A 27,642-nucleotide genomic window follows, 5' to 3' on the forward strand; every position below is an offset into this window, starting at 1 on the left:
CTGTATACAGAAATACCTACAGAAGACAGTAGGACAGTCCATTGATAACGTAACTCCCACATTTCTACACCAGGATATTGATGAAACAGAATGCGACACACCACACACCCCTCTTCAGTCCCACCAGTTCAAACAGACAACTGCTTTCCTATAGGGATGGTGTAGGGATAGCGTCTGTCTCTGCGGGCAGAAGTCTCACATGGGAGAAGTGGTGGGTTAGCTACTGCGGGATACCCACGGAGTGAAGTGTTCGAGGCCTGTAAGACAGATGTGATGCAGCCATTTAGGGACATGTTAGGGACAGTAGTAGTTGTCTGTTTAGTAAATAGCCATTTTAAGGGGGGACTGTTGTGGAAATGGAATATTATCCTGATTTCTTAAACGTGTAAAATGTCTATTTACTTTATATAGCTCTCAATCAGCATTAATCGTTTTATATGATTTACTTAAAATGGCCGCTAGGGCCAGGGAGTTTCCCTTAGTCATCGAATAACACCCTTACTAACAAGATGGTGCTGGAATCTGGGGGAGACCCGCATGATGCCAGTGACATCACACCCGGTAGGACGAGCAATAAATCAACCACTTAACCCCTAACCAATTATTGATGTATAAATCTATGTTATCTCTGACAATGCTATGATGTATTTTTTGCTTTATAAGGGGCATGCCTGCCCCCTCTAATAAACATTCCTCAAGTTCTTCATTAACCTGAAACTTGTGTTGGATGACAGTTAGTGGTAACTTGACAGTATAGCGAGATAGCCTAAATTGAAGGTGGCAAAATAAGATAGCGAACACAACCAGAGACATAACCCACATTATGTCCTGAAGGACCACTTAGCTGTGACGTGAGTAGTAATTGAAAGACTTGTGACAGCAATTGTTGGGAGACCACAACTTGAAATACCTTAGAACCTGGAGGAGTAATACCGTGTACATTGAAATAGCGGAATCTGCCAGACACGTGAGCCCTACGAGGGCTAAGGAAATAGTTGTAAACATGTAAGTGACAACCAATATATATCTTGCCAACAATTAAGGGGTAACATGAGCGACTTAGATTAAACCAGGTGGCATGAATATGAAAATACCAGCATATGACATTACACTTAAACTGAATAGCATTAAGGCATATAGCAAAATTCTAATAATGCCGAAACTCTGGAAAGTATGTGAATCGTGAACCTGTCACATGTATAAGCCCCTGTTGTCTGAAAATAATAGGATAGCACGGAGACAGATGAATGTAGTGATGAACGTAGATAAGTGATTAATATAGCTAGGGCCAGGTTGACAAATCAACTTATATAGGTTAAATACTAGAGTAGAAAGGGTTGAGAACCGGAAAAGTATCAATACTGTAGAAAACCAAACATTAGCATAGGTCCCTAGTATCAGTATCAACAAGAATACACACACAGACAGTCAGGCAGTCACACACAGACAGTCAGACACACACACAGTCAGACACAGTCAGACAGTTACACACACACAGTCAGACAATCACACATAGTTTATTCCAAAGAGATCAAGGTAAATAAGTATAATGCAGAGCTCACAAGCAAAACCACTCAAAGTATTATGTGACACACTTAGTCTGCTCCTCTGTAATGTAGGGGAGGGAGTCTGGCACCTCTGGCCTGCATTTCTGTTGGCTGCAGACCATAAGTAGCTGTCTTCCTAGCTCGGGATAATCAGAGCGCTGCCGTAGATTACCACAGGACACTGCAAGTCCCTGAGCTTGCGAGACAGTTACGCATGGTCTACACTCAGTGGAGGGGCAGACCAGATTCAGATCAGCATGTCCCTCTCCCAACTAGGTAACTACAGGAAATGAGGAATGAATATGTGTTTTTAAATCATTATTAATTTAATAAATCCACTATACAATCACTACACTCCTATACACACACATTATACATAGATGACAGGGAGGGGGGTGCTGTGAAGATTTTTCACACAGGGCGACTAAAGGCCTAAGGCCGGCCCTGGCTACTAAACCTACAAGACAAACGTACCAATTTCTAAAATAGTTTCACATTACAATTTTATTTTAGTCCTTGAATTTTGTGACCTTCAACCACTTGACACATGACATGTGTGTAATGTTATTATTATTATTTTATTATTTATATAGCGCCAACAAATTCCGTAGCGCTGTACAATGGGTGGACTAACAGACACATAATTAAGATCAGACCACTGGACGTACAGGAACAGAGGGGGTTGAGGGCCCTGCTCAATGAGCTTACATGCTAGAGGGAGTGGGGTATAGTGACACAAAGGGTTAAAGTAGGGGGATTCAATAGTTTGCTAGAGAAGGGTTTATTGAGTGCTTGGTAGGTCATTTTTGACAGTTGCAGGAAAGGAGTCATGGGATGGGGGATGAGAAGCCTGCTGACAGTTTAATTGATACGCTTTAATGAAGAAGTGAGTTTTCAAAGATTTTTTGAAGGAATGGAGGCTGGGTGAAAGTCTGATTGAGGAGGGAAGGGAGTTCCACAGAATAGGTGCAGCCCTAGAGAAGTCTTGAAGGCGAGCGTCAGAGGTGGGGATCCGGGCAGAGGATAGGCGTAGGTCTCGGGATGAGCGCAGGGGTCTCGACGGGACATACTTGTGTATGAGGGAGGATAGGTATGTTGGAGCAGCATTATGTAAGCAAGTGCCAGAATTTTGAATTGGGCCCTATATCTAACTAGAAGCCAATGCAGGGACTGACAGAGCGTGGAGGCGTGGGAGGTGCGACTGGACAGGAAAATAAGCCTCGCAGCCACATTCATTATAGATTGAGATTCGAGAAAGTCTGTCAATCTGGCGTACACAACTCTCTCGAGGATCTTGGAGGCAAATGGCAGTAGCGAGATAGGACGGTAGTTGGATGGGGAGTTGGGATCAAGGTTGGGCTTTTTCAGAATTGGGGTTACGGTTGCATGTTTGAAGGGTGAGGGAAATGTGCCAGAGGAAAGGGAGAGATTGAAAATGCTAGCGAGAGGAAGAGCAAGAGAGGGAGACAAAGTGCGGATGATATAGATCGAGGGAGTTGAGGTTTCTGCGAAGTTGGAGAGTTGATGGTGGTGAAATTTTGGTATGGGGTATGCAGATGTTAAATGTTAGCAGATGATGGACAGACAAAGGAAATGGAACAGTGGAGAGATCAGAGATGGTACAGAGATTGGTGAAGATGAGGTCAAGAGTGTTTCCTGCAGTGTGAGTTGCTGAGGAAGAAATCTGTGTGAGTCCAAAGGAGGAGGTTACAGAGAGCAGACGAGAGGCATCGGGGCAGTTGAGCTTGTTGATAGGGATATTGAAGTCCCCAAGTATGAGAGAGGGAGTGCTAGAGGAAAGAAAGTGGGGTAACCAGGAGGAAAAGTGTTCATGTCATGTTTCCCTTTTATTCCAGAAGTTTGGTCCTTAAGGGGTTAACTTTCAAATTAAGCTGAAATCCTATACATATTATGTACTCTATAAATCAAGACACAAATGAATTTATTTTGAATTACTTTTTCTAAGCTGGACATAATATGCACATGCTACTATTGCCAAAACTATGGAAAAAAATTGTTTCACTCCTCCCCCCCCCCCCCCATTTTTTTTTTTATAATTAATGAGAATGTATCTATGTATATGTGACATCAAATTAAAGCCCTGTTTGCCCTCTAAAAAGAACGGTATATAATATGTGTTGTGCAATAAATGCCAGAGATGCAGATTGCGTTTGAACACAAACAGCAAAAATGCCTTGTGTCCTTAAGGGTAAGACAAGCTTTTGAAGTGGTGTCCTTTAGGGGTTAAATGAGGTTTTTCAGCTTTAATTTGAGGGTTTAGAAATTATAGCACTTCAATATGTAGTCCCCTCTTTTTCAGTGGACAATAGACTAAAAAGCAGTTCCAAGGACAGGAGTCCTGTGATTGAACACATTGGTAAGCTCTGCAACACAAAAATGCCTGGATGTCCACAAAAAACAACAATGGTGATTCTTTGTAAGATCCTTTCCATGGTAAAGAAAAACCCATTCACAACATCCAGCCAATTGAAGAACACTCTCCTAGGTACGTCCAACAAAAAAAACCCAAAAACAAAACCACTCGTTAAAGACCACGGACGTACCTACTCCAGCCATCCAGGGCCATGTGATCATCATGCACGGCACTGTTGTTTCACCGGGTTTGGGGTAATTCGAATTTGTTATAAATACTACAGTCATGATTCTGAGCAGGTCAGGGAGGAGAATTATGCCAAGGGTGACTTCAGGTAGTTTATTTGAGTTATTAGATAAAAAAAGGTAACAAAAAAATAACAGGATAAAAAGAGAAAAATGACTCAAAGATAAAGGGAGAAAGCAGAACCTAGAATTACAAGTAAGTATGGAGTAGAAGAAGAAGTAGGAGTTTAGGTAATATGCCCCAAAGCAGGTTTACAGAAGACAGTGAAATAATAGGTAACAAACCAAGTAAACATAAATATTATCAGACAATAATAAAGGATAATGGAATTCAGGTTGGTTTTAAGTTAAGGTGAACAGCCTCTTAAGTTTGGAGGATTTGTACAGAAGTTACCAGATAAGTGGATCAGGGTTTTCCAGCAGAGTTGCAAGAGTCCAAAGCAAATAAGGAATAGTTAGAAAACAAAGTCCAGTTTGAATTAAAGGGACACTCCAGGCACCCAGACCACTTCTGCCCATTGGAGTGGTCTGGGTGCCAACTCCCAACCCTGCAACTGTAATTATTGCAGTATTCATAAACTGCAATATTTACCTTGAAGGGTTAAGTCCTCCTCTAGTGGCTGTCTAAGTGTCCTCTAGACAGCAACTAGAGGACACTTCCGTGTTCATAGAACGTTGCTGGTCGTCCTTACGCTATGTGAGGACCTCCAGCGTCGCTGAAATCCCCTTAGGAAAGAATTGAAAGCATTATTCAATGCTTTCATATGGGGAGGTCTAATGCACGTGCAGGCATTGCCACGCATGCGCATTAGGTCTCCCCCCGCCAGCGGCCCGCGCATGCTCAATAGGTCTCTCCCACCGGATGACGTTGGGAGGAGGGGGGGGGAGGAGCGTGCTCGGACCCTGACCCAGCACCGATGGACATCGATGCTGGATACAGGTAAGTCACTCAAGGGGTTTTAACCCCTTCAGCAACATGGGATGGGGGTGGGAGGAAGAGGGGACCTGCAGTGCTAGGAAAACAGTTTGTTTTCCTGGCACTGGACAGTCCCTTTAAAGCAAGATGTTTGGATGAATCAGGATGGATCAAAGGAAATCAGAGTTGAGCAGGTTATCAGGAATCTGTTTGAGCCAGGAACAGATGTCTTGTCTGTTTCAGACCACAAACAAGTATCAGAAAGAGCCAGGTGCAGAACACAACTTCTCTCAATGTAAAGGCAACCCTTTTAGTTGGGTGTGGCCTTTTATAGCAGACTTGGAAGCTCATATGAGGCAGTTAAGAGCGACTGTGGATTGACTAGTGGCTAGGAAGCCCACTAGAGGCGAGAAACAGGTATTGCAGTAATAAAATAATATCTTGGTTGTCAGGATAGGATCCTGACAACTACACATTGTAAAAACCAAAGAAAAAGTTACCTGCGCTCTCTCCTGAATCCCTATACATATTTAACCCCTTAAGGACACATGACGTGTGACATGTCATGATTCCCTTTTATTCCAGAAGTTTGGTCCTTAAGGGGTTAAACAAATGGAGGTCTCTTAGTTACTCCGCCTAGAGGGGTCTGCCTTGACGTCGGCAGGCAGGCATTCCTTCCAATTGCCATTGGAGTAACTAAATGACCTCCATTTGTTTAAATATGCATAGGGATTCAGGAGAGAGCGCAGGTAACTTTTTCTTTGGTTTTTACTATATATTGGGGCTGATGTGTACTGTGGTCATTGCTGCTGCCTAGGAGTGAGTGCAGGACTTCTCTTTTTGTATTCACTTTGATATATCTCCTTCACCACATCACAAAAACATCTTAAAGATGTCTCAAGAAGTGGAGCGATATTTAGGTGACAAGCCACATGCATATAAACCCCCCTCAAAAAATAGTAGTGATACTGCAGAGTTGCAATTAATAGTTTGGCTAGTAAATTGGCTGTATGATGTCTTAGTGTATGTATATGCTATTGGGGCATTGCAAACGCAAATGTAACCGTCTATTTCTTTATGCACGCAAAAATAAAAATATATATATATATATATATATATATATATAAAAAAGCAAACATTTCTGAATGCCTTCTGGCCCTTCTTGGAGCAGCAGTTACATATCTTTCTTTTAGATCCATAAGGAAAGGTTGTATTACAGCCTGAACTTAAAGGAACACTTTAGGGCCAGGAACACAAACATGTATTTCTGACCCTATAATGTTAAAAGCCTCTCTTAAAGAGACACTAGTCACCAAAACAACTTTAGTTTATTGGAGCAGCTTTGGTGTATAGATCATTTCCCTGCAATGTCACTGCTCAATTCTTTGCCATTTAGGAGTTAAATCACTTTATTTATGCACCCTAGTCACACTTTCCTGCATGCGACTTGCATAGCCTTCCTAAACACTTCCTGTAATGAGTCAGCAAATGTTTAAATTTCCTTCATTGCAAATTCTATTGAATTTAAAATGTATTATCCCCTGCACTGTTGATAGCTTGCTAGACCCTCCAGAAGCATTTTGTGTATGATTAAAGTTCACTTTAGAGAGCAAGCAATAAGAATTTTTAAAGCAAGTTACATCTAATTGAAAGTGAAACCATTTTTTCCCCCATGCATGGTGTGTGTCACAGCCAGGGGAGGTGAGACTAGGGCTTCATGGACAGAAACAAAAGGGATTTAACTCCTAAATTGCAGAGATTTAAGCAGTGAGAATCTTTATATATTGGACTTATACTCAGATTTGGCACAACCTATGTTTTCTTGTGTTTTGTAGTGTAACTTTTTTTTTTTTGTTAGCTCAGTGGGGCTTAACTAAGAGGCAAGCAATTGCCAATAGCACATGCCTTTGAAAGACTTCTCAATATGTAATAAGTATGTTAATGCACATCAATCATTGAACAGGCACTTAAATATTCAACAACTCATGTTAAGGTTCAACATTACCTTGAGTTTTGACATACTACTTTTGCCAGTACAGGTGAAGAAGAAAATAAATACCGTAAATAAAAGTGGATGTGTTTTAGATACTGATTCACAATATTCGCTACAGATTCTTTTTTTCCCCTAACCTAGCAGGCTAGGTGTTTTTTTTTCAGCTAAACCACATCAAAGGGTTACTTACTCCTTGCACTATGATCATTTCAGCTGTCATAGTGCAAGGACTCTGAAACACGGCACAGAGATATCAGATGAAACTGCTGAAGGTGTAAGTCCACTTCTGGATGCATCATTGGAATGAGAGCTCTAAGTTGGCCATGTGCAAGGCCAGTCAACCTTCAGCACTCCAGATATTGTGGTCTAAATTTTCTATAATGCTCTTACAGCTCAGATACTGGCAAAGCATCAGTAGGGCTGTAGTCCACAACAATCTTGAATGCCAAACGGTAACCTGTTCTAATGGCCGACAGACTAGAGGCAATTTCTAGTGAAGACTAAAACATTTATGCAGGGAAGTCTCCCCACAGAGAAGCATTATAAGGCATCTTTATGAGGTGAATCCTATTGGAGCAGCACAGGAACTGCGGTGCTTGTAGAGAACAGCCCTGAATGCTTCTCCGTGGTCCAGGATCATCCGCATAGATATTCTCATAATAGGATAGGTGGACACGTGCTAATCCTCACTAGGGACACTAACATTATAAATATTTGTATTTGTAACAGTGTTCCTTTATTTACAGACTGCCATGATCACAATCAACTCTTTAAAAACATTATGCTAGGTTATTTTGGTACTATGTACCAATATAGTAATGCAGTTAATCCAATACTGCAATTTATAAAAATAAAAAAAATCCCTTAAAAGGGTCACACTCAAGTATCAGGTTACCTAGAGCACAGTTGGACTATCCCCCAGTTTAATATCAAACAGTTTTATAAACTGGGGCCTCTTTCTGAAACATAAGGACTGCCAATTTCTTGGCTACATTGATAAGGCAGAATTAACAACTTCTGCATTATCAGAGACAAGTTTGTCCTACCTGGATGACAATTATCTGCAAGTGCTGGAGGCGAGCTAGCAAGGTGACTTGAGGCAAAAGTTATATCGTGCTGTACTAGTTATACTGACTTGAGTGTTTCTATGAAGAAGATATGACAGATTGATATAGATATTTCTAGAATAACTATGACTTGAATAATTTCATATAAAATAGCAACACGTTTTCGTAATTGTATCTTTTTATTTACATTTAGGAAGAAAAAAAAAAAGAAAAAAAAGAAACTTGTACAGAAAGTGATATTTTTTCTGTTTTTATTTTTCACACATTAAAAAAATGAAACACACTATACAAATGGGATTTTCATAGCAGATTACATTAGGTCCATTCAAACTTTTAGTGTGCGCTGCCAATATATCTAGGGACTGTCTTCACCGATAATGGTTGCCTGTACAGCCAAAATGTATTGATTTAAAAGAAGGGAGGTGCTAGCATGCAAACTTCTGTTCTGTATGGGTACAGACTCCCCTCTGTTCTTAAATTAAAGGGCACTGGTGTCCATATTTCCATATTTACATGCTTGAAATGTTATCAGTCCTGAGCAGTACAGATGTATATCCGAGGCTGGCTTGTTGGGAGTCCTATTCCTGGTGTTAAGAGGTTAACCAGGTGGCAGCATATTGGCTCCTATGAAGTTCAGTTGTGTCTCCATTCTTTCCATCACATAACTTTTACTATCTGCCGAGGGTCACACAAATGAAGTTTTACCACTCGGTCAATTGCTAAATATATGTATAAAAATTTATTTAAGCCAGGTAACTGTAGGTGTCCTTTTCTCCATCCACACGCTCCAAATACTCCTTCTCTATAAGAATGTCAATGCATTTCTGAAAACAAAATAAGAAATCCATCACATGTATGAAGATCTCTTAAAGCTAGATTATCAATAACCAATATATCATAATGTGAGCAATACAAGAAAAATGTGAAATGAGCACTGTAAAAGTCAGTTATTTACTTGGCCAAGAGACTAATGTGCAAGTCCAATCTACTTGTCCTGGCACACAATTTCAAATTAGAAATTTTAGGGACTCTGCCTAGACCTGAACATTGACAGGAATTATTCACCGAACACTCAATTTTCTCAAATTAAATCTGTATGGAAAAAAAACTCAGGCAAAAATAGCTGATCTGAAAAAAATATCCAGTTAAGCTATAGTCACAGCTGGCTATTTTTGCCTCAGTTTAGTCAATCTGATTAAACCTGGGAAAATGTAGAGCTTAGTGAATCACCCTGTCAATGTTCAGGTCTGAATAGAAAAGGTCTAGTGTCCTTTGTCCTCCCCCACAGTTTGTGTGGTGTGTGCTATGTGCTTGTAATTTATGTATCTGATGTGTACTGGCTGTATGTGTTTGTCTGCCTCCCTCTACCCAGTGGTCCAGTGTGAGATCAAATTCCCTGGCGGTCTAGAGGGGAAGTGTAAAGTATACACCTCTGGCAGGTGCAGACTTTGGTACTCATTTCCTCATGGCCCATTCATAGAGATAAAAAGTGCATCCTGGGAATCTCAGAGAGATTACCAAGGTCCATTAGGTTTAATTCATTATATATTTACTAAATAAAGGTGACAGTAAGAAACATAACGCTGCCTCGTTCAGTCTTGCTACCTTATTTAGACAACATTCCCTTAACAGTAGTATCTATAAACAGGGCTATACGACCATTAGTTAAACTACCTTGATAACAGGAACACGAGGTTTGAATCTTGAAGACAACTGAGTCAAGACTTCTCCAAGAAGCTGCTGGTGTTTCAGAACCTTCCTCATTTTCATAATTCTCACAATAGCAGCCTAAATGGTAATAAACAGAAGTCACTTCTTTACACAAATTTCAAACATAGTATTCTGTTCTGATATCACAATAATATTGCTATTTAATATTTTGTATGTAACATTTTAAAGGAATTTTGTAACACCAGTCTAAATTGCCATTTTAGCCTTTTGTTTTTGTGTTTAAAAAAAAAAAAAAAAAAGGGAAGGGAAGATTAAAATTGCTGGAGTAATTCGCCATCAAGAAAAAAAATGGCATTACGCAAAGCTTTAACGAGGTTCTAAAAACTTGGTCACTGATAGTGGTACAGATTTAATTATGTTAAAATAAGCATTGTTGCATGTAGAATCTCATAATGTTAAAAGGGACACACTAGACCCATAAAGCACTTTAGCTTGCTAAAAAGCCATTTTCTCATTTTTGCAAAAAGTGCAGTTTTTAATAGAAATTGGCATTTTTGTAAATTAACAGTTGCACACTCCAACCCCTACTTGCCTGTCAAATTACCTGTCCTGTTACTTCAAATTTGTTTAGCTCAGTGACCTAAAAATAAGAGGCTGTGATTGCCCAGAGCACCTGCCTTGCAAAAAAAATCTCAGTTAGCTGCATTGAGAACAAAGAACTTCAGACAAAATAACTGCAGCTTTTGCAAACTGTTTTTAGATATACCCCCAATTAAAAAATGCTTAAAAGGGACACATTAGCCACCAAAACAACTTCAGCTTCATGACGTTGTTTAGTGTGAAGATCATGCTCCTGTGGTCTCACTGCTCAAGTCTCTGCCATTTAGGAGTTAAATCACTTTGTTTATACAGCCCTAGTCTCAACGAAGGCATGTGACTTGCACAGCCTTTCTAAACAGTTCCTGTAAATAATCATTAATGTTTACACTTCCTGTATTGCAAATTCTGTTTCATTTAGAATTTCTCATCTCCTGCTCCGTTAATAGCTTTCTAGAATCTGCAGGAGCCTCCTGTATGTAATTAAAGTTCAATTTACTGGGGCTAGGGCTAGGGCTGTATAAACATTAACAAGTTATTTAACTCCTAAGTTAAAAACTGAGCAGAGAAACATCACAGGCATGACCCATACACAAAAACTGCTTCATTAAGCTAAAGTTGCTTTGGTGACTATAGTGTCCCTTCAATAAAATGCATGCAAGTTATCATTTGGGCTAGAGCTATAGATATTTTATTATATTATTTTGTATTTGGGCACTTTAAACAAGGTGAGTGCACTACTTTACTGGTGTTAAAGGAACACTCCAAACACTATAAATCACTACAATGCGCTGTAGTGGTTAAGGTGCCAGGAGTGCTCTGGCACCCCATTATTGTTGGTCAAACAATTTGAAATTTACCAAGTGCTGCTCCCCCTGCAGCTGGAAACTGTCAGAGCTAAACCCAGCAATGCAGGGCTTAGTTCATTGGCTGAGAGTGATCAGCTTACACATTCAGCCGATGAGCTAGCCCTGCACTGCAGCCAACACAAGCTCCTAACTCTACTGGCTGCTGAGAGGAGATGGTGTGCTCGAGAGCCAGGAATGAAGTAAACTATTCTTAAACAGTTTAACTGCTTATAACAGGTACTATAACCACTAGAGTGAGTTAAAGTGTTTATGGTGTAGGAGTGTTACTTTAAAAAAAAAAAAAAAAAAAAAGCACCATGTCAGTGGCACAACTTGACTAATGTTAAAATTTAACAGACACTGCATTTTGATTGGACTAAAGATGAATTGGAGTTCATCTTTGTTAATAGTGTTTGAAATTGTAGACTGGTTTTCTGACCACCTACTTGATACTTCCAATACACACATTAGGCATCAATACATTCCAAATGGCAGCCCATGAATGCAAACAACAAAATTAAAAAGAGCATCTTAAATGCAATTACACAAACTAAGTTAACCAATGCATAGATAATGACGAGACACAATATACAGGAACAATAATATAGTATTTCACCTGAATAAGCAATTTCCGATCTTCTTCTATGTTCTTGTGCGTCGTTTCCTGTTCCTGCTTTTGTTCAGTCTTCATGGGCACATTGATATTCACTCTTAATTTCTTACTGCAATGAGATAGGACGTTAACAGTAACTAGACAGTCCAGGGCTCACAGATAATAATAGCTTTATTTCTCTTTAAAAGCTCATTTATGTTTCTCGCTTAAGACATCAATAAAGTTTGTCAGAAAACTTAGAGGCAACCTATTGGGGAATACAGAACACGGTTGTAGAGTTTTTACAATTATATTCCTTAACATGAACTCAGTTTTATTCACTAAACACTGAACTACAGCAGACTGAAAAGCAAATGAAAATTATGTAGGCTAACAAAGCCAAGCTATGCTTATACTGGGAGGTGGATAATCCCTCCCCCCGTGTTATTGGCACCTAAAGTTAGCAGTTTTGTGAATAAACCCCTAAGTGTATATGTACAAGAAAAATCAAGCGATAAGGATATGGTTTTATATACTCCTACTTAATCTTGAAGATAAACTCAAATAATACAATGAAAATTTTCAGAGTCAACATTAAATATATTCAGCATACAGTAAACCGAACTAAACAAAGAAAAAAACAATAGTATACAAAACACAAGTATATACAGAAATAAAGTGGGACTAAGTGTGGTAGCCGACAGAGGCGCCGTGGAGGACTTTGAGTGAATATGTACTGACCAAGCTGGTACTAAAGGCATGAAAGATATAATAGCAAAGTTTCCATAAATCATATCTTCAGTGGACCCCGACTATCATCTTAAAAGATATTGATTTAACTTGTTGCCTGTCACCTGCTGAGATCTGACTTTTCGGCCTGTGATTTTGGCTGATGTGTAAATCACTCCTTGACATTGGCCAAGCATGACATTACTTTTAATGTAAATTTTCCACATGGGACTTATGACATCCCTGGAAGCAGGCGGTCTCTGATATATTAAGAAGTGTGATCCACCTACTACATTGTATGTATTATATGTTTGCAAAGAAAAAAAACAGAACTACTTTTCATCAGTTCTGGATGTTAATATTATAGAAACGATTATTTTCTAGAGTGACAGACGTAATCTTAAATTTTTAAGCATTAAGACTACATCAGGACATTCATTGTTCCTACAATTATTGTTTTGGCAGTTTGAGAACTATAACTTACTTTTTATAGCCAAGGTAAAGCTTTATTAAGGTGTCTGGTTTCAACTCCACATCGTCCACATTTGCATTTTCATCTTCTAAAACCTTTTTTTAAGGAAAAAAATAAAATTAAGCGATCAGACAAGAACTACTATTAGTCAGTGCACCCCACCTAAGGCATGACTAGAGATGGAGAGAGGAGAAAAAAAAAAAAAAAAACCAAATGGGTGGGGGGGAGAAGAGATTTTTTTAAAATGTATTAAAAAAAAAAAAAGAAAAAAAAACACCACTTTCCCACGCTTTCATTTCTAGAAAAATTGAAGAAGAAAAAATATGGATAATGGAATATGTTCGTTTATTAAAATAAATAAGTTTATTACATGGTGTTCATATATTTTATCCTCTATTATCTCTTTAAATTAATATACATAATGATTTTCATACAAGCCCTATGATTGTGAGATATATACACACACACACTTGTGTTTTTGGAAATATTTGAGGTTAAAATATATGAACACAATTTCAAACATATTTATCTTCATAAAAGAATATGCTTATGAGAATAGAGATATAAATATCCATTCATCTCAAATCATAAGACATATTAAAGACTCAATAATTGCAATTCATGCAACCTGAAGAAAAAGCAAATCTTGGAATTCAATTCAAATACTAAGAAAAGGAGGATGCAATTCTCAAATAAAATATTTATTTTTTGTTATAAACCTTCACAATGAAAATCTGGTCATCCTTAACAGATTTAAGACCCTAAAATACATCCCCCCCCCAAAAAAAAAAAATTGCCATTTATTAAATTATGTTTAGATGCATTTGAGAAACTAAATAACTTACCAATAATTTAGACTTTAGCAAAATTTGAAGAACTTGCACCAAGATGTCCTGTAAAAGATAAAATATTACATGCACTTTCTGTATATATGATGACTCAAACTAAGTGTGAGGTCTGTAAGAACATTTGGATTTATATGTTATGAACTACATACACAAAACTACTTCAGTACACCAAGAAACGTTAAGTGGCATACGGACAATCAACAGGAAAAAAAAAAAAAGGTAGATTTAAAAACCATACCATTTTTATCTGTGTGCTGTCTGTTAGCTGTTGAACTGTGTAGGCATCTTCTGTGTTGTACTGTAGCAGGATTGCCATCTGGAACGTGGATGCCTAGAACATCAGAGAGATATGCCTTACTTTTTATACAAATATCTAACTAAAAAAATTACACCATAGTTTATTTACATTGATCAAAACATGTAACGGTAAAACATCTCTTACAACATGCTGCTGCCAACATTCCCCCAACCAACAATTCCTTAAAAAACAAAAACAAAAAAAAAACACAACCCAGCTGCTCTGAAGCTGAGAAGAACATAAGAGGAGGCCTACACAGAGCTAGATTTTCTGGAAGGGAGGCTCTAAGTTCCACAGCCAAAAGAAGGTGTGCCTAGGTGTGAAATGCTTTTGATGCTTAAAATGACTTAAGCAAGTGCTATATATATGTATCAAGACTAGCCCAGATGGCCTACATTTAGTCAACTATAAGAGGTGGGATGGCTGGTAAGAATCAAGTTTTGACCAAACTATAATGGAAACCTTATATTCTCATTACCTTTAACCCCTTAAGGACACATGACATGTCTAGATTCCCTTTTATTCCAGAAGTTTGGTCCTTAAGGGGTTAAGCACTTTAGTTTCTAAAAAGAGAAAAGATTGCATGCTTATAGGGGCACTCCTCTGCCAAAAATAGATAAAATCATGCTTTACTAAATATAACCCTAAATAAAAACATGCATGCATCTCTTTCAATGGGGATAGATCTGAAAACAGATCTCTTGTCTGAAGCCTTTGCAGGCCCTCCACTTCTAGCATAGCACAGGCTTTATGTGGCTGTCCAATCAGGCATCCCAATAAAGCTTAAAAAGAAGTATTTGCAAACCATGTACTCCCCACTTAACTAAACAACCAGGAAGTAAAAAAAAAAAAAACAGTTATCTATTGACAGCAAGGGGGTGTAACTAGGTTTGCTGATATATTGCCAATTTCAATCCAAATCTGCACTTTTTGTAAAACAAAAATAAGAGGACATGCTCTTCACAAAAAGCATTTCAGCAATCTAAAGTGCCTTAGGATACAAGAGTGTTCCTTTATAATGATAAATAATGTCTCAATTAAAGAAAAGATTTATATACTTTTAGTCCCCTAAACTAAAAGATTACAATGAAACACCATTACTTTACCTGCAAGGTGTATCTATTTTTGAAACAATTGGTAACTAATTCGCCTTTAGATAACTGGTATAACCAGGTTAGCTTCCTCCCGCTGTGACGGCTGGCATAAAAAGCTGTGAACCTCTGGTAGCTTCGTTCTAACTGTAAAAAGAAGAAATGCATAGATCTACTTTAATTGGTGTCAAAATTACAATATTACTGGCCTAACAATATTTAATTGAACCTTGCTCTGCCCAAAATGCAATTATTGCACATAGATATAATTAGCAAAAGGCTCATAGCATTTGTATGTGGAGCTGAGAGACTAGTAGAAATTCCAAGCAGTAATAGTACTACATAATAGAGTAATCTTTACAGTCACAATTGTGCGCAGTATATAAAGGATTAAACGGTTATATACAACTATACTGATACTCCTAAATTTATAATCTATTGAACGAATGGAAATTTAAACGCGTGCAACCAAAATAAAGTAATTTAGCTGGTTGTAAAATATATTGCACTAGTAACAAATGATGCCTGTTAAAATAAAATGGCAAGCTGTTAAAAGTACTGTCAAATTTAACAAAAGCCATGCCCATAAAATATTCAGTGTAGCTTTTAGCAAGGAATGTCTCAAACAGAACTAGTAATAAGCAGGCCTAAATTATGCAAGAATAGAGAGATTTTGTGAGAACAGCAACCTTAAATGACTTTCAGCGGCAGTGTGAGAAAAAAAAAAAAAAAACAAAAAAAACGTGTCTGCTTTTGCCATGAGCATTTCAGCAAGAAATGAGCAAAACATATATAAAATACCAATAACAATACAAAACAAAAAAGCACCAAAAATGAGAACTGGAATATATATATTTATTGAAAGAAAATCATCAAAACCAAATGATAATGTGACAAAAATGTGAGTAGTGTAAAGATAAATCATTGCATATCTTTGTGAATTCAGATTATGAATTGGAAAGATGTGAGACATCTGTAAATTGCTGCCCTATCCACTGAATATGAACTACAGCTTGTTAAAAAAAAAAAAAAAAATCCAACTCCCCCACGCCGTCCTATCCATCCCTCTCCCTTAAATGGTGTCGGTCACCTACTGACTACAACTACATCTCCATCATCTCCACTCCTGCCGTTACCGAGGCCAACCACCCGTCAGCCAAGTGTCAGCCAGCCACCACTCGGCAGCAGGCATTGCTGTCACCATTATCATCAACTCCACCAAGGAACTTCTAGGTCCACTCATGCTCCTACAATCCCTAACGCATTCTATCATCTTAGTTTAAACGTTCTTAAATCCAGATACAATATTCTAACTTAACCTCACTAACACTATACTCTAGGCTACTATAATAACTACATACTTTACACCAATGCTAAGAGTTACCCAGACTTTTCCAATGTTCACTGTTTAATAATTACTTTTTATTACAAGTCAATATTTGCTCCAACTAATGCAGCTCTTATATTGAATGTAAAATTGATTAATCGCCATGTACTATGAACGTTTCTTATGCTCATCACATCTTTACTCAACTTATGTATATGTGAACTGTGCGACGTCAACTCGTTATGACCTTCGTTCTATTATATTTGTGAGACGCACAATGTTATGTTTTTGTACTTTACTTATTTGTACTTACATTATCTGTACTTTACATACGAAAAATAAAAAAAAATTAAATAAAAATAAAATAAAAAATAGATTCCTTTGCATTGTAACATTACAAGTTGGAACCTTCTCTAATTTGCCTCAAACACAATGTATCAATATTGAGCATTTTTCATTTAAAATTATCTGCTTTGCAGTGATAAACCCCGATAATTTTCATTTGTGTCTTCAACGTCTAGACCAGCCATATTACAGATTCTATTACTCAGCCAACCGGGGCTTTCAAAGTTAAAGCAAACCGCTTTTTCATATAGAATGGTCCTTCCTCTTGAAATTACACCAAAAAATAAAATACTGAAAAGCAGCTAAAAACATTAACTTTTTCCGTATGCAATACTCCATTTTCTTTTCAAATTTATATTAAAGATATCTGTCCGCTTTCAATATGATGTCTCTAGGACAGAACTTATAACAATGACAGACATGGAGCTAAGACAGAGGCACTCAACTGCATTATAAAAGATGTTGATTTATACCTTTATTTTATTTTTCCACACCTCAAACACACGTTAAATATCAAAAGATAAAACAAAATATGAACAATCACAGGGAGTTTCAGCTTTAATTTAAACTAGGCTACAGGACTCCACAGCCCTGATACAATGATCAACAGATTTAAAGAAAGACAAATGGAAGAACATACCTCAGAAGGTAAAGCAAATGTGCAAAACTGTTGAAAGGGCCATGATCCAGAGCTGAGAACCTGTATGCTGAAATCCACTGCACAGAAAGAGAATATGTTAAAATAGCTATGGAACTTATCATGCATGGCTATGGCAACTGTTTTAAAAGATTAACATAACAAAGGCAATCATTGCATTCTTGTTAGAAATTTAATGCTTACTGTCCAAGAAGAACACTTTACCACACACAAAGTGTGTGTGGTTTTGTCCAATCTGCTTAACAATACAGGAAACCCAAGATCAGTGTAGTATATTCTACAAATAGAATTTTCTTAGAGCCCTATATCCTTTTTTCTTCGTCAAACAATATAAAACGAGAGAGGTAGGTGTGTGAGAGAGAGAGGGGTAGGTGTGTGAGAGAGAGAGAGGTAGGTGTGTGAGAGAGAGAGAGGTGAGAGAGAGAGAGGTGTGAGAGAGAGAGGTGAGAGAGAGAGAGAGGTGTGAGAGAGAGAGAGAGGTGTGAGAGAGAGAGAGAGGTGTGAGAGAGAGAGAGGTGTGAGAGAGAGAGAGGTGTGTGAGAGAGAGAGAGGTGTGTGAGAGAGAGAGAGGTGTGTGAGAGAGAGAGAGGTGTGTGAGAGAGAGAGAGGTGTGTGAGAGAGAGAGAGGTGTGTGAGAGAGAGAGAGGTGTGTGAGAGAGAGAGAGGTGTGTGAGAGAGAGAGAGGTGTGTGAGAGAGAGAGAGGTGTGTGAGAGAGAGAGAGGTGTGTGAGAGAGAGAGGTGTGTGAGAGAGAGAGGTGTGTGTGAGAGAGGTGTGTGAGAGAGGTGTGTGAGAGAGGTGTGTGTGAGAGAGGTGTGTGTGAGAGAGGTGTGTGTGAGAGAGGTGTGTGTGAGAGAGGTGTGTGTGAGAGAGGTGTGTGTGAGAGAGGTGTGTGTGAGAGAGGTGTGTGAGAGAGAGGTGTGTGAGAGAGAGGTGTGTGAGAGAGAGGTGTGTGAGAGAGAGGTGTGTGAGAGAGAGGTGTGTGAGAGAGAGGTGTGTGAGAGAGAGGTGTGTGAGAGAGAGGTGTGTGAGAGAGAGGTGTGAGAGAGAGAGGTGTGTGAGAGAGGTGTGAGAGAGAGAGGTGTGTGAGAGAGAGGTGTGAGAGAGGTGTGAGAGAGAGAGGTGTGAGAGAGGTGTGTGAGAGAGGTGTGTGAGAGAGGTGTGTGAGAGAGAGGTGTGAGAGAGGTGTGAGAGAGAGGTGTGAGAGAGAGGTGTGTGAGAGAGAGGTGTGTGTGAGAGAGGTGTGTGTGAGAGAGGTGTGTGAGAGAGAGGTGTGTGAGAGAGAGGTGTGTGAGAGAGAGGTGTGTGAGAGAGAGGTGTGTGTGAGAGAGGTGTGTGTGAGAGAGGTGTGTGAGAGAGAGGTGTGTGAGAGAGGTGTGTGAGAGAGGTGTGTGAGAGAGGTGTGTGAGAGAGGTGTGTGAGAGAGGTGTGTGAGAGAGGTGTGTGAGAGAGGTGTGTGAGAGAGAGGTGTGAGAGAGAGGTGTGAGAGAGAGGTGTGTGAGAGAGAGGTGTGTGAGAGAGAGGTGTGAGAGAGAGGTGTGTGAGAGAGAGGTGTGTGAGAGAGGTGTGTGAGAGAGAGGTGTGTGAGAGAGAGGTGTGTGAGAGAGAGGTGTGTGAGAGAGGTGTGAGAGAGAGGTGTGAGAGAGAGGTGTGAGAGAGAGGTGTGAGAGAGAGGTGTGTGAGAGAGAGGTGTGTGAGAGAGGTGTGTGAGAGAGGTGTGAGAGAGGTGTGTGAGAGAGGTGTGTGAGAGAGAGGTGTGTGAGAGAGGTGTGTGAGAGAGAGGTGTGTGAGAGAGAGGTGTGTGAGAGAGAGGTGTGTGAGAGAGGTGTGTGAGAGAGAGGTGTGTGAGAGAGGTGTGTGAGAGAGAGGTGTGTGAGAGAGAGGTGTGAGAGAGAGGTGTGTGAGAGAGGTGTGTGAGAGAGAGGTGTGTGAGAGAGAGGTGTGTGAGAGAGAGGTGTGTGAGAGAGAGGTGTGTGAGAGAGGTGTGTGAGAGAGGTGTGTGAGAGAGAGGTGTGTGAGAGAGAGGTGTGTGAGAGAGAGGTGTGTGAGAGAGGTGTGTGAGAGAGAGGTGTGTGAGAGAGAGGTGTGTGAGAGAGTTTTCCCTCTTGGCACCATTTTGCTCCACCTGTAACACTCTAAAGGCTCTGAATTGAGGTTTTTGAGCCTCGTTTTTGGAGCTGGAGGTTTCTATCTACCTCTAAGCCCTTCTCTGTTGTGCCCCACTAAGTTATTAAATTTTTCTTTTTGACACCACTTCACTTTGATCTGCGGGTCTCGTGAACGGTCGCCATCTTACTTTTCCTTCACATAGTATATCTAATATCGGCTATTAAAACATTTGTTTTGAAAGTATCATTTTTAAACAGTTAGTTTGTTAAAATTTGATATACCCCTTATAATTTTTTTTAATGTTTCTATATTAAATTTACATGGCAGTCACATGAGGAGTATGCCATCATTATAAAAAAAAAATTACTAACTTTTTTTTTACTTAAATAGAGTAGATGTCTAGGCTGCTGTAACACTTTGATACATTAAACCACAGCATGGGGCTTTTTTAGTTACTTTTTTTGTCTATTCTTTATGCTCCGCATAGATTGTATGAGCAGACATTAAAACACACCACGATTGGTGATTAGTGATTGTCCCTAAGCTATGGTACTGTGGGAGTGGGGGGGGGGGGGATTGAGATACATCAGGGTGCTGGAAGAATGAGACACCTGGGGGATTGATTCTTACTCCTGGAGTATAAAATGAGTTTGGATATTCTATTTGAATAATTCATTTCACTAACTAAATCCATTATATTTTAGTGGTGCTGAGAAAATCTACATGAGCTTTAGCTGGCTAAAACAAAATCAGATGACTAAAATTAAAATAGTTTTTAAGACAAATTACTTTGCTTAAACTAAATTGAAATTTGCGGTCAAAATTAACACTGGTCATATCAAGGCGATAATCCCAACTTTTTCCTACCACTACATAATATTACTTTCTGACAAGAGAAAATCCGGTTTGGGTTGTACGCGCTGCTACTTTATCAACCAGTACCCTTTTTAGCACAAAACCTTACAAACAAATTTTTTTTTTTTTAAATAAAAATTTGGTTTGCCAATAGCGATAACAGTCACAGAATTCAAAACCATTAAACAAAAAGTATATAGTTGAAGAAAACAGACCCTCATGTTATTTAAAAAGGATACACTACACACCTAAGCGTTTATTGGCTATGTTCATAACATATAGCCTATTAAAGTAACAAAACAATAAACAAATAAGACTAGAATATTCAAAAGCAGTTTAAACAGTTGAACATTACGTATCCAATTTTACCACATGACAGGAGGCTTCATATTTTGCATTAACTTGCTTTACCAACTCCATAGCAGCAAAGAAAAAACTGTTGAAACAAAGAACCAATCAGAACATAGTCAGAGTATATATGTCTAAGAATATCCATATCACTTCCTCTTTCTTTGCTGCTCCATCACAAGTCAGGTCAGAGTACGGATTCTTTAACTGTTTAATTGTGTATTTCTACTGTTATACATTATTGTATTCAGGTTCTCCTTTCCTGGGGGTGGTAGGAGATCCTTTATTTAACCAACTGCTGTAGTGCTGTTAGCTGTTGAGGGTTCTGTCCCCTCAGACCCTCTCTTCTGAGGCGGCCTTACTTTCCCCCCCTTACTCTCTCTGGTGGCTACGTTCGCCACTTTTACCTTCTCTCCTGCGCTGCTCGCACTGTAATCTGTGCGAACAGAACGGGCTGGTTTCATGCATTTCGACACGAACGGGCTGTCGCAAGCTAACCCGTTCATCTATTCTGCACGAACGTTCAGGTCTCTGAAGACCTTCCGTTCAGGGATCTCCGTTCGTGTAGTTCTTACTACTGCGTGTGTTCGGCAGTTCTTTCGACACAAATAGTCCATTCGTCAAATTTCTGCTGAACGCTCCCACTCACCGACTTTCACCTCTTCTCGCGAACGCCTTTCACGGGCTTTTTGCTGTTCCAGCTAGACCGGGTCTCTTGCGAGACCCGCGGCGGCCATTTTATTGGTGTGTTTTTGGTGGATGCTCACTCAGCAGGACGAGGCTCTTGTTTTGGAAGTTTCTCAGCTCCAATTTCAGCGGTGATTTCCTGCATTTTCCACAGGCACCTGTTCAGGATGGTGTAGTAACCCCTGGGGAGTGGGACTGCCAGTCAGGTATAGCCTCATAGTCTGGCAAGGTGAGCCCCCATTTGGGTAATTCCCTGAGTGCTGCTTACCGGAATCTGTTGAAGCAGTTCCGAGCTCCTGGGTGAGCCCCAGTGATTATAGAGAGAGTCTGCTTTCTCATGCCATTAGGCGTAATATTCTAGTTCTGGATTAAGTCTATTTACTGGTATGAACATTGGTATGGATTGCAGATGTTTATAGGAAACGTGGACTGACTCTTTATGATAACCCCTTATGTTTAGTTAAATTAGTTAATTATAACGGTTTACATATACTCAGACATATATTTCATAAGTCGGTTCCATATCACTGAAACTAGTCTCTTTTCTTTCAGTCATCTGAATCGCTGGGAGGAATCAATTTCCCTTATCGTTTTCCCAAGTTGGATCGGAAAAGTTGTTCATTGAGTTATGGACTTGTGATGTCGCATTTTTCAAGAGGAAGTGACATGGATATGCTTAGACTTCTATATACTCTGACTACGTTCTGATTGGCAATGGAGTTAGTAAAGAAAGTTAATGCAAAATACTCGCCTCCTGTCATTATTAAAATTAAGATTATTAGTACACTGCGCTAGCATAATCTTCAATTACTTTTGTCAAATGAGCATAAGAAGAAGTCTTGACACAACTAAGTTTAACTACTCACAGTCAAGTGGCTCTGAATTGGTCAGGTGCTTTTTAAATTGCTCATTCAGATCCTTGCTGACACCTATATCTTGGAACATCCTCTGAAGTTTCGATGTATATTCAAAACCACAGGCTTGCTGCAAAACAAAACATCAGCATAACCATGGCATGTGACAGCATAGATTTGGTTCATTTACAGTTCTCCTTACTCCAACCTTTGTTTAAAGCGGCACTGTCATGCCGAACTTACCTTTCCTCAATCTCTTCCTCTTCTCCCCCTCTCTCAGTATCTGTTCTTCCTGTCTTCTTTAGTTTTCTTTAAAATCATAAGACAAAGTAGGGACTCTTTGTCTTATGGAGGATTCCTCCGCTTGACCAGCTCTGACCAGCGGAGGAGCAAAGTGTGCTTCATTTCCGCTGGTCAGAGCAATTTTCCCATGATCCCTAGCTTTCCTCCCTGTTCCCACAATGCTTCCTGTCAGTATTGCCGAACGTCCTGTCACTTAGACAGAACGCCGGCAAAACTGCCGAATTGCATCCTAACAGAATGAGCACTGTTTCTCCATTGGTGTTAGGATGCAATTCGGTACTTTGATCGTATCGGAATTTCATTCTAATGAATGAAACTCCGATCCTATTCATTGCCGCGGCTGCATCTTGCAGCCGCTTAGTAGATAACTCCCTAATTCCCACGGTATCAGGGAGCTATCTACTAAAAGGCTGAAAGACCTAAATTGGTCTTTCAGCCAACTTTACTAATACCAAGTAAAGATTACTTAGTATTAGTAAATAATATACCGCGAGTAGGGGCATGTCTAGTAAGCAGTGAGCAGCCTGTGGCTGCTCACTGTAAAAAACAAAAAAAAACAAAAAACTAATAAACACCCCCCTGCGCGGGGGTTAAAGATGGGGGGGGGACCTACTGTCCTCCCCCTGGCCCCCACCCCTGCGCGGTGGGTGGGGGCCCTAATAAAACAATAAGGGGGGGGGAACCTATTGTCCTCCCCCCCGGCCCCCACCCCTGCGCGGTGGGTGGGGCCCTGATAAAACAATAAGGGGGGGGGGGACCTATTGTCCTCCCCCCCCCCCTTATTACCATTTGCTCACTGTTTAGTGGACATGCCCCTACTTGCGGTATAGCGAGTAGGGGCATTGGGGAGATTTTAATCTCCCTTGTGCTATTATGGGGGTCATATTGAGTGCTTATGAAGTGGTGCAGAGCTCTCCTCCCTGCCGCTTCTATAGTTACATATTACAAGGAAGAAGCTGCACGCCGGTAGCTCCCTCCTTGTAATAAACTGAACGAACAAACGAACACTGATACTCAGTGTTAGTTTGTTCATCTGATTTTTCTATTCATTCATCTGTCTGATGAATGAATGAATAGATGAAATTCCCGTTCGCATGTCCAGGTGTTTCACTGGGCATGTGCGGGAATCTCACAGTCTGTGTAGTGTGGGTAGATGACGTGTCCCACAGGGACTTCACCTACCCACACAAAGATGGCGGCGCCCTGAATATAGATCGGGGCAGAAGATAAAGAATAAAAAATAAGTAATGTGGGGGGCTTAGGGGCATTTGGGGGTCGATTGGATGTAGTGGAGGCGGGAGGGGGGGATAAAAAAAAAACGGGATTCGGCATGACAGTGCCGCTTTAATGTATGCTTACTCTCACAGCCATTCTGCACCACCACTACTTTTCAGAACAGTCAAAATAAACTTTACTGCAAATTAAAATGTAGCACGAATATATATCGTGTGGTTTATTTGCAAAGAGGCAAGTGAAGTGTTCAAAAGAAATACCGTATATACTCTAGTATAAGCCGACCCGAATATAAGCCGAGGCCCCTAATTTTACCCCAAAAAACTGGGAAAACGTATTGACTCGAGTATAAGACTAGGGTGGGAAATGCAGCAGCTGCTGGTAAATTTCTAAATAAAATTAGATCCTTAAAAAATTATATTAATTGAATATTTATTTACAGTGTGTGTATATAATGAATGCAGAGTGTGTGTATGAGAATGCAGAGTGTGTGTATGAGAATGCAGTGTGTGTGTATGAGAATGCAGTGTGTGTGTATGAATGCAGTGTGTGTGTATGAATGCAGTGTGTGTGTGTGTATGAGAATGCAGTGTGTGTATGAGTGCAGTGTGTGTATGAGTGCAGTGTGTGTATGAGTGCAGTGTGTGTATGAGTGCAGTGTGTATATGAGTGCAGTGTGTGTATATGAATGCAGTGTGTGTGTATGAGTGCAGTGTGTGTATGAGTGCAGTGTGTGTATGAGTGCAGTGTGTGTATGAGTGCAGTGTGTGTATGAGTGCAGTGTGTGTATGAGTGCAGTGTGTGTATGAGTGCAGTGTGTGTATGAGTGCAGTGTGTGTATGAGTGCAGTGTGTGTATGAGTGCAGTGTGTGTATGAGTGCAGTGTGTGTATGAGTGCAGTGTGTGTATGAGTGCAGTGTGTGTATGAGTGCAGTGTGTGTATGAGTGCAGTGTGTGTATGAGTGCAGTGTGTGTATGAGTGCAGTGTGTGTATGAGTGCAGTGTGTGTATGAATGCTGTGTGTATGAGTGCAGTGTGTATGAGTGCAGTGTGTGTGTATGAGAATGCTGTGTGTATGAGTGCAGTGTGTGTGTATGAATGCAGTGTGTGTGTGTATGAGTGCAGTGTGTGTGTATGAATGCAGTGTGTGTGTATGAATGCAGTGTGTGTGTGTATGTGTATGAGTGCAGTGTGTGTGTGTATGAGTGCAGTGTGTGTGTGTATGAGTGCAGTGTGTGTGTATGAATGCAGTGTGTGTGTGTATGAATGCAGTGTGTGTGTGTATGAATGCAGTGTGTGTGTGTATGAATGCAGTGTGTGTATGTGTGTGTGTAATGCAGAGTGTGATGCAGAGCCTTGGTGGGGGGTGGGCATTTTTATTTTTTATTATTTTTTTTTGTTTCATTAAATTTTTTTATTATTATTATTATTTTATTTTATTATAATTTTTTATTTAATTATTATTTTTATTTTTATTTTTTTTTATTATTATTGCTATATATAAATTTTTTTGTCCCCCCACCCTGCTTGCTAGCTGGCCAGGGAGGGGGGCTCTCCTTCCCTGGTGGTCCAGTGGATGGGCACTGTGTAGGAGGGGGCTGTGGGGGCTGCAGAGAGATGTTACTTACCTTTCCTGCAGCTCCCGTCAGCTCTCTCCTCCTCCGCCGGTCCGTTCAGCACCTCGGTCAGCTCCCAGTGTAAATGGCTCTCGCGAGATTTACACTGTGAGCTGACAGAAGAGCTGAACGGACCGGCGGAGGAGGAGAGAGCTGACAGGAGCTGCAGGAAAGGTAAGTAACATCTCTCTGCAGCCCCCACAGCCCGTCTGTATTATGGCAATGCAAATTGCCATAATACAGACTATTGACTCGAGTATAAGCCGAGTTGGGGTTTTTCAGCACAAAAAATGTGCTGAAAAACTCGGCTTATACTCGAGTATATACGGTAGGTCATTACTGTAAACACAAAGGGTATAAAAATAAAATTTTAAAAATTACAAAAAAAAATAAAAAAAATGCTTGCCTCTAAGGTAACTACTAAATGTTATGTGGGGCACAGAGATTGATCAACAAAGGAACACCTTTAAGCCCAAGCAAGTCACAAACATGGAAATTGAATGCCTCTTGAGGCCAGGATCTAGAAATACATCAGTTTTGAACTGAATGAGTCAAAAATTCCATTTACACACAAACATGCACCTTTACAGTTGTGAAAAACTAGCAATTAGAGTTAAACTACTACAAGGAAAAGACAAGAGCCTAAGATGCCAAGCTACATATGTCTGACTACAAATTAACTTAAACCCACAGCGACAAGAGATGTGTATTAAACATGCAAGAATAATTTTGTTTGTGCAGCTGTGAAAAAAAGGATTAAGAGACAAACAATTATAGGGACACTATAGTCACCAAAACAACTTTAGCTTAATGAAGCAGTTTTGGGGTATAGATCATGCCAGTTTCACTGCTCAATTCTCAGCCATTTAGGAGTTGAACCACTTTGTTTATGAACCCTAGTCTTACACTTCATGTAAAGAGTCATCTAAAGTTTATCCTTTCTTTATTGCAAGTTCTGTTTAATTTAGATTTTCTTAACACCTGCTATGTTAATAGCTAGCTAGAACCTGCAAGAGCCTCCTGTATGTAATTCAAGTTCAATTTACAGAGCAAGAGATACAATTGTTTAAGATATATTACATCTGATTGAAAGTGAAACCAGTTTATTTTGTGCAGGCTATATCAATTAGAGCAGAAACAAAGTGATTTAACTCCTAAATGGCAGAGAAACCTGAGAGGCATGATCTATACACTAAAACTGCTTCATTAAGCTAAAGTTGTTTAGGTGACTATAGAGTTCCTTTAAAGCATGCATACACTAATTGGTCTCAGTTATGTTTCCTTGAAGTGTAGGTTTTGCAGCTATTCACAAAAAACACAGGTATTACCTTGAGTTTGGATATCATGCTTGCTTCTGCATCATCGCTTGCACTGTTCTGGTGAACCAAACGCTTTGCAAGCATCTTTGCATAGAATTTCTGAAAAACATCTTTGTCTTCTATATACTTGAATACCACCATCTGAGAAAGAAAAATACTTTTAAATATTTATAAATGATACGTTTAAAAAAAATAAAAATATAATATATACACATAAATTTAGCACATTTGTTCTATGTTGCTATGTCCATACTAGCAAAGCACTGCATTCTAGGCATATGATCATCACATAGTTTCGTGTCTATACTGAACTGTGTTCATTTACAGAACATTTTCATCCATGAATGCATTCTTGAGGTTTTTCAAACGGTTATTCATTTTTATGGTCATCTTCCACTTTACAGAATATTTACACTGAAATACATTTTAAGAAGTCTCAAATTCTAGAACCCTATACTGCACGGTTAGTAACGTCATCTGTGCAACTATTGAACATATCACCTCTGTTTAGTCTGGAAACCATGATCTCTGGCAAACTGAAATTACCCTGTCTGCCTGTGATTAGAGGGAAGAGTGAGAGTGTGTATGTATATATATATATATATATATATATATATATATATATATATATATATATATATATATATATATATATATATATATATATATATATATATATATATATAAATATAAATAAATAA

General features: G+C 39.4%; 1 protein-coding gene across 1 annotated transcript in view; it reads right to left on the reverse strand.

Annotated features, from left to right (window-relative positions):
* Nucleotides 1-8,368: 8,368 nt before the first annotated feature.
* The window catches only part of CUL1 (cullin 1), a 51,234-nt gene continuing 31,960 nt past the window's right edge, over nucleotides 8,369-27,642 (reverse strand). The window contains exons 13-22 of the mRNA XM_063452114.1: nucleotides 26,951-27,082; nucleotides 22,483-22,600; nucleotides 17,601-17,677; nucleotides 15,304-15,435; nucleotides 14,138-14,230; nucleotides 13,897-13,944; nucleotides 13,064-13,146; nucleotides 11,875-11,980; nucleotides 9,817-9,930; nucleotides 8,369-8,966 (exon numbers count right to left, since the gene is read on the reverse strand). Of these exons, the coding sequence (XP_063308184.1) occupies nucleotides 8,886-8,966; nucleotides 9,817-9,930; nucleotides 11,875-11,980; nucleotides 13,064-13,146; nucleotides 13,897-13,944; nucleotides 14,138-14,230; nucleotides 15,304-15,435; nucleotides 17,601-17,677; nucleotides 22,483-22,600; nucleotides 26,951-27,082 (984 nt within the window). The 3' untranslated portion in view covers nucleotides 8,369-8,885. The remainder of the gene's footprint in view (nucleotides 8,967-9,816; nucleotides 9,931-11,874; nucleotides 11,981-13,063; nucleotides 13,147-13,896; nucleotides 13,945-14,137; nucleotides 14,231-15,303; nucleotides 15,436-17,600; nucleotides 17,678-22,482; nucleotides 22,601-26,950; nucleotides 27,083-27,642) is intronic.

This window comes from Pelobates fuscus, chromosome 4 (assembly GCF_036172605.1).
Source record: "Pelobates fuscus isolate aPelFus1 chromosome 4, aPelFus1.pri, whole genome shotgun sequence".
Lineage (NCBI taxonomy): Eukaryota > Metazoa > Chordata > Amphibia > Anura > Pelobatidae > Pelobates > Pelobates fuscus.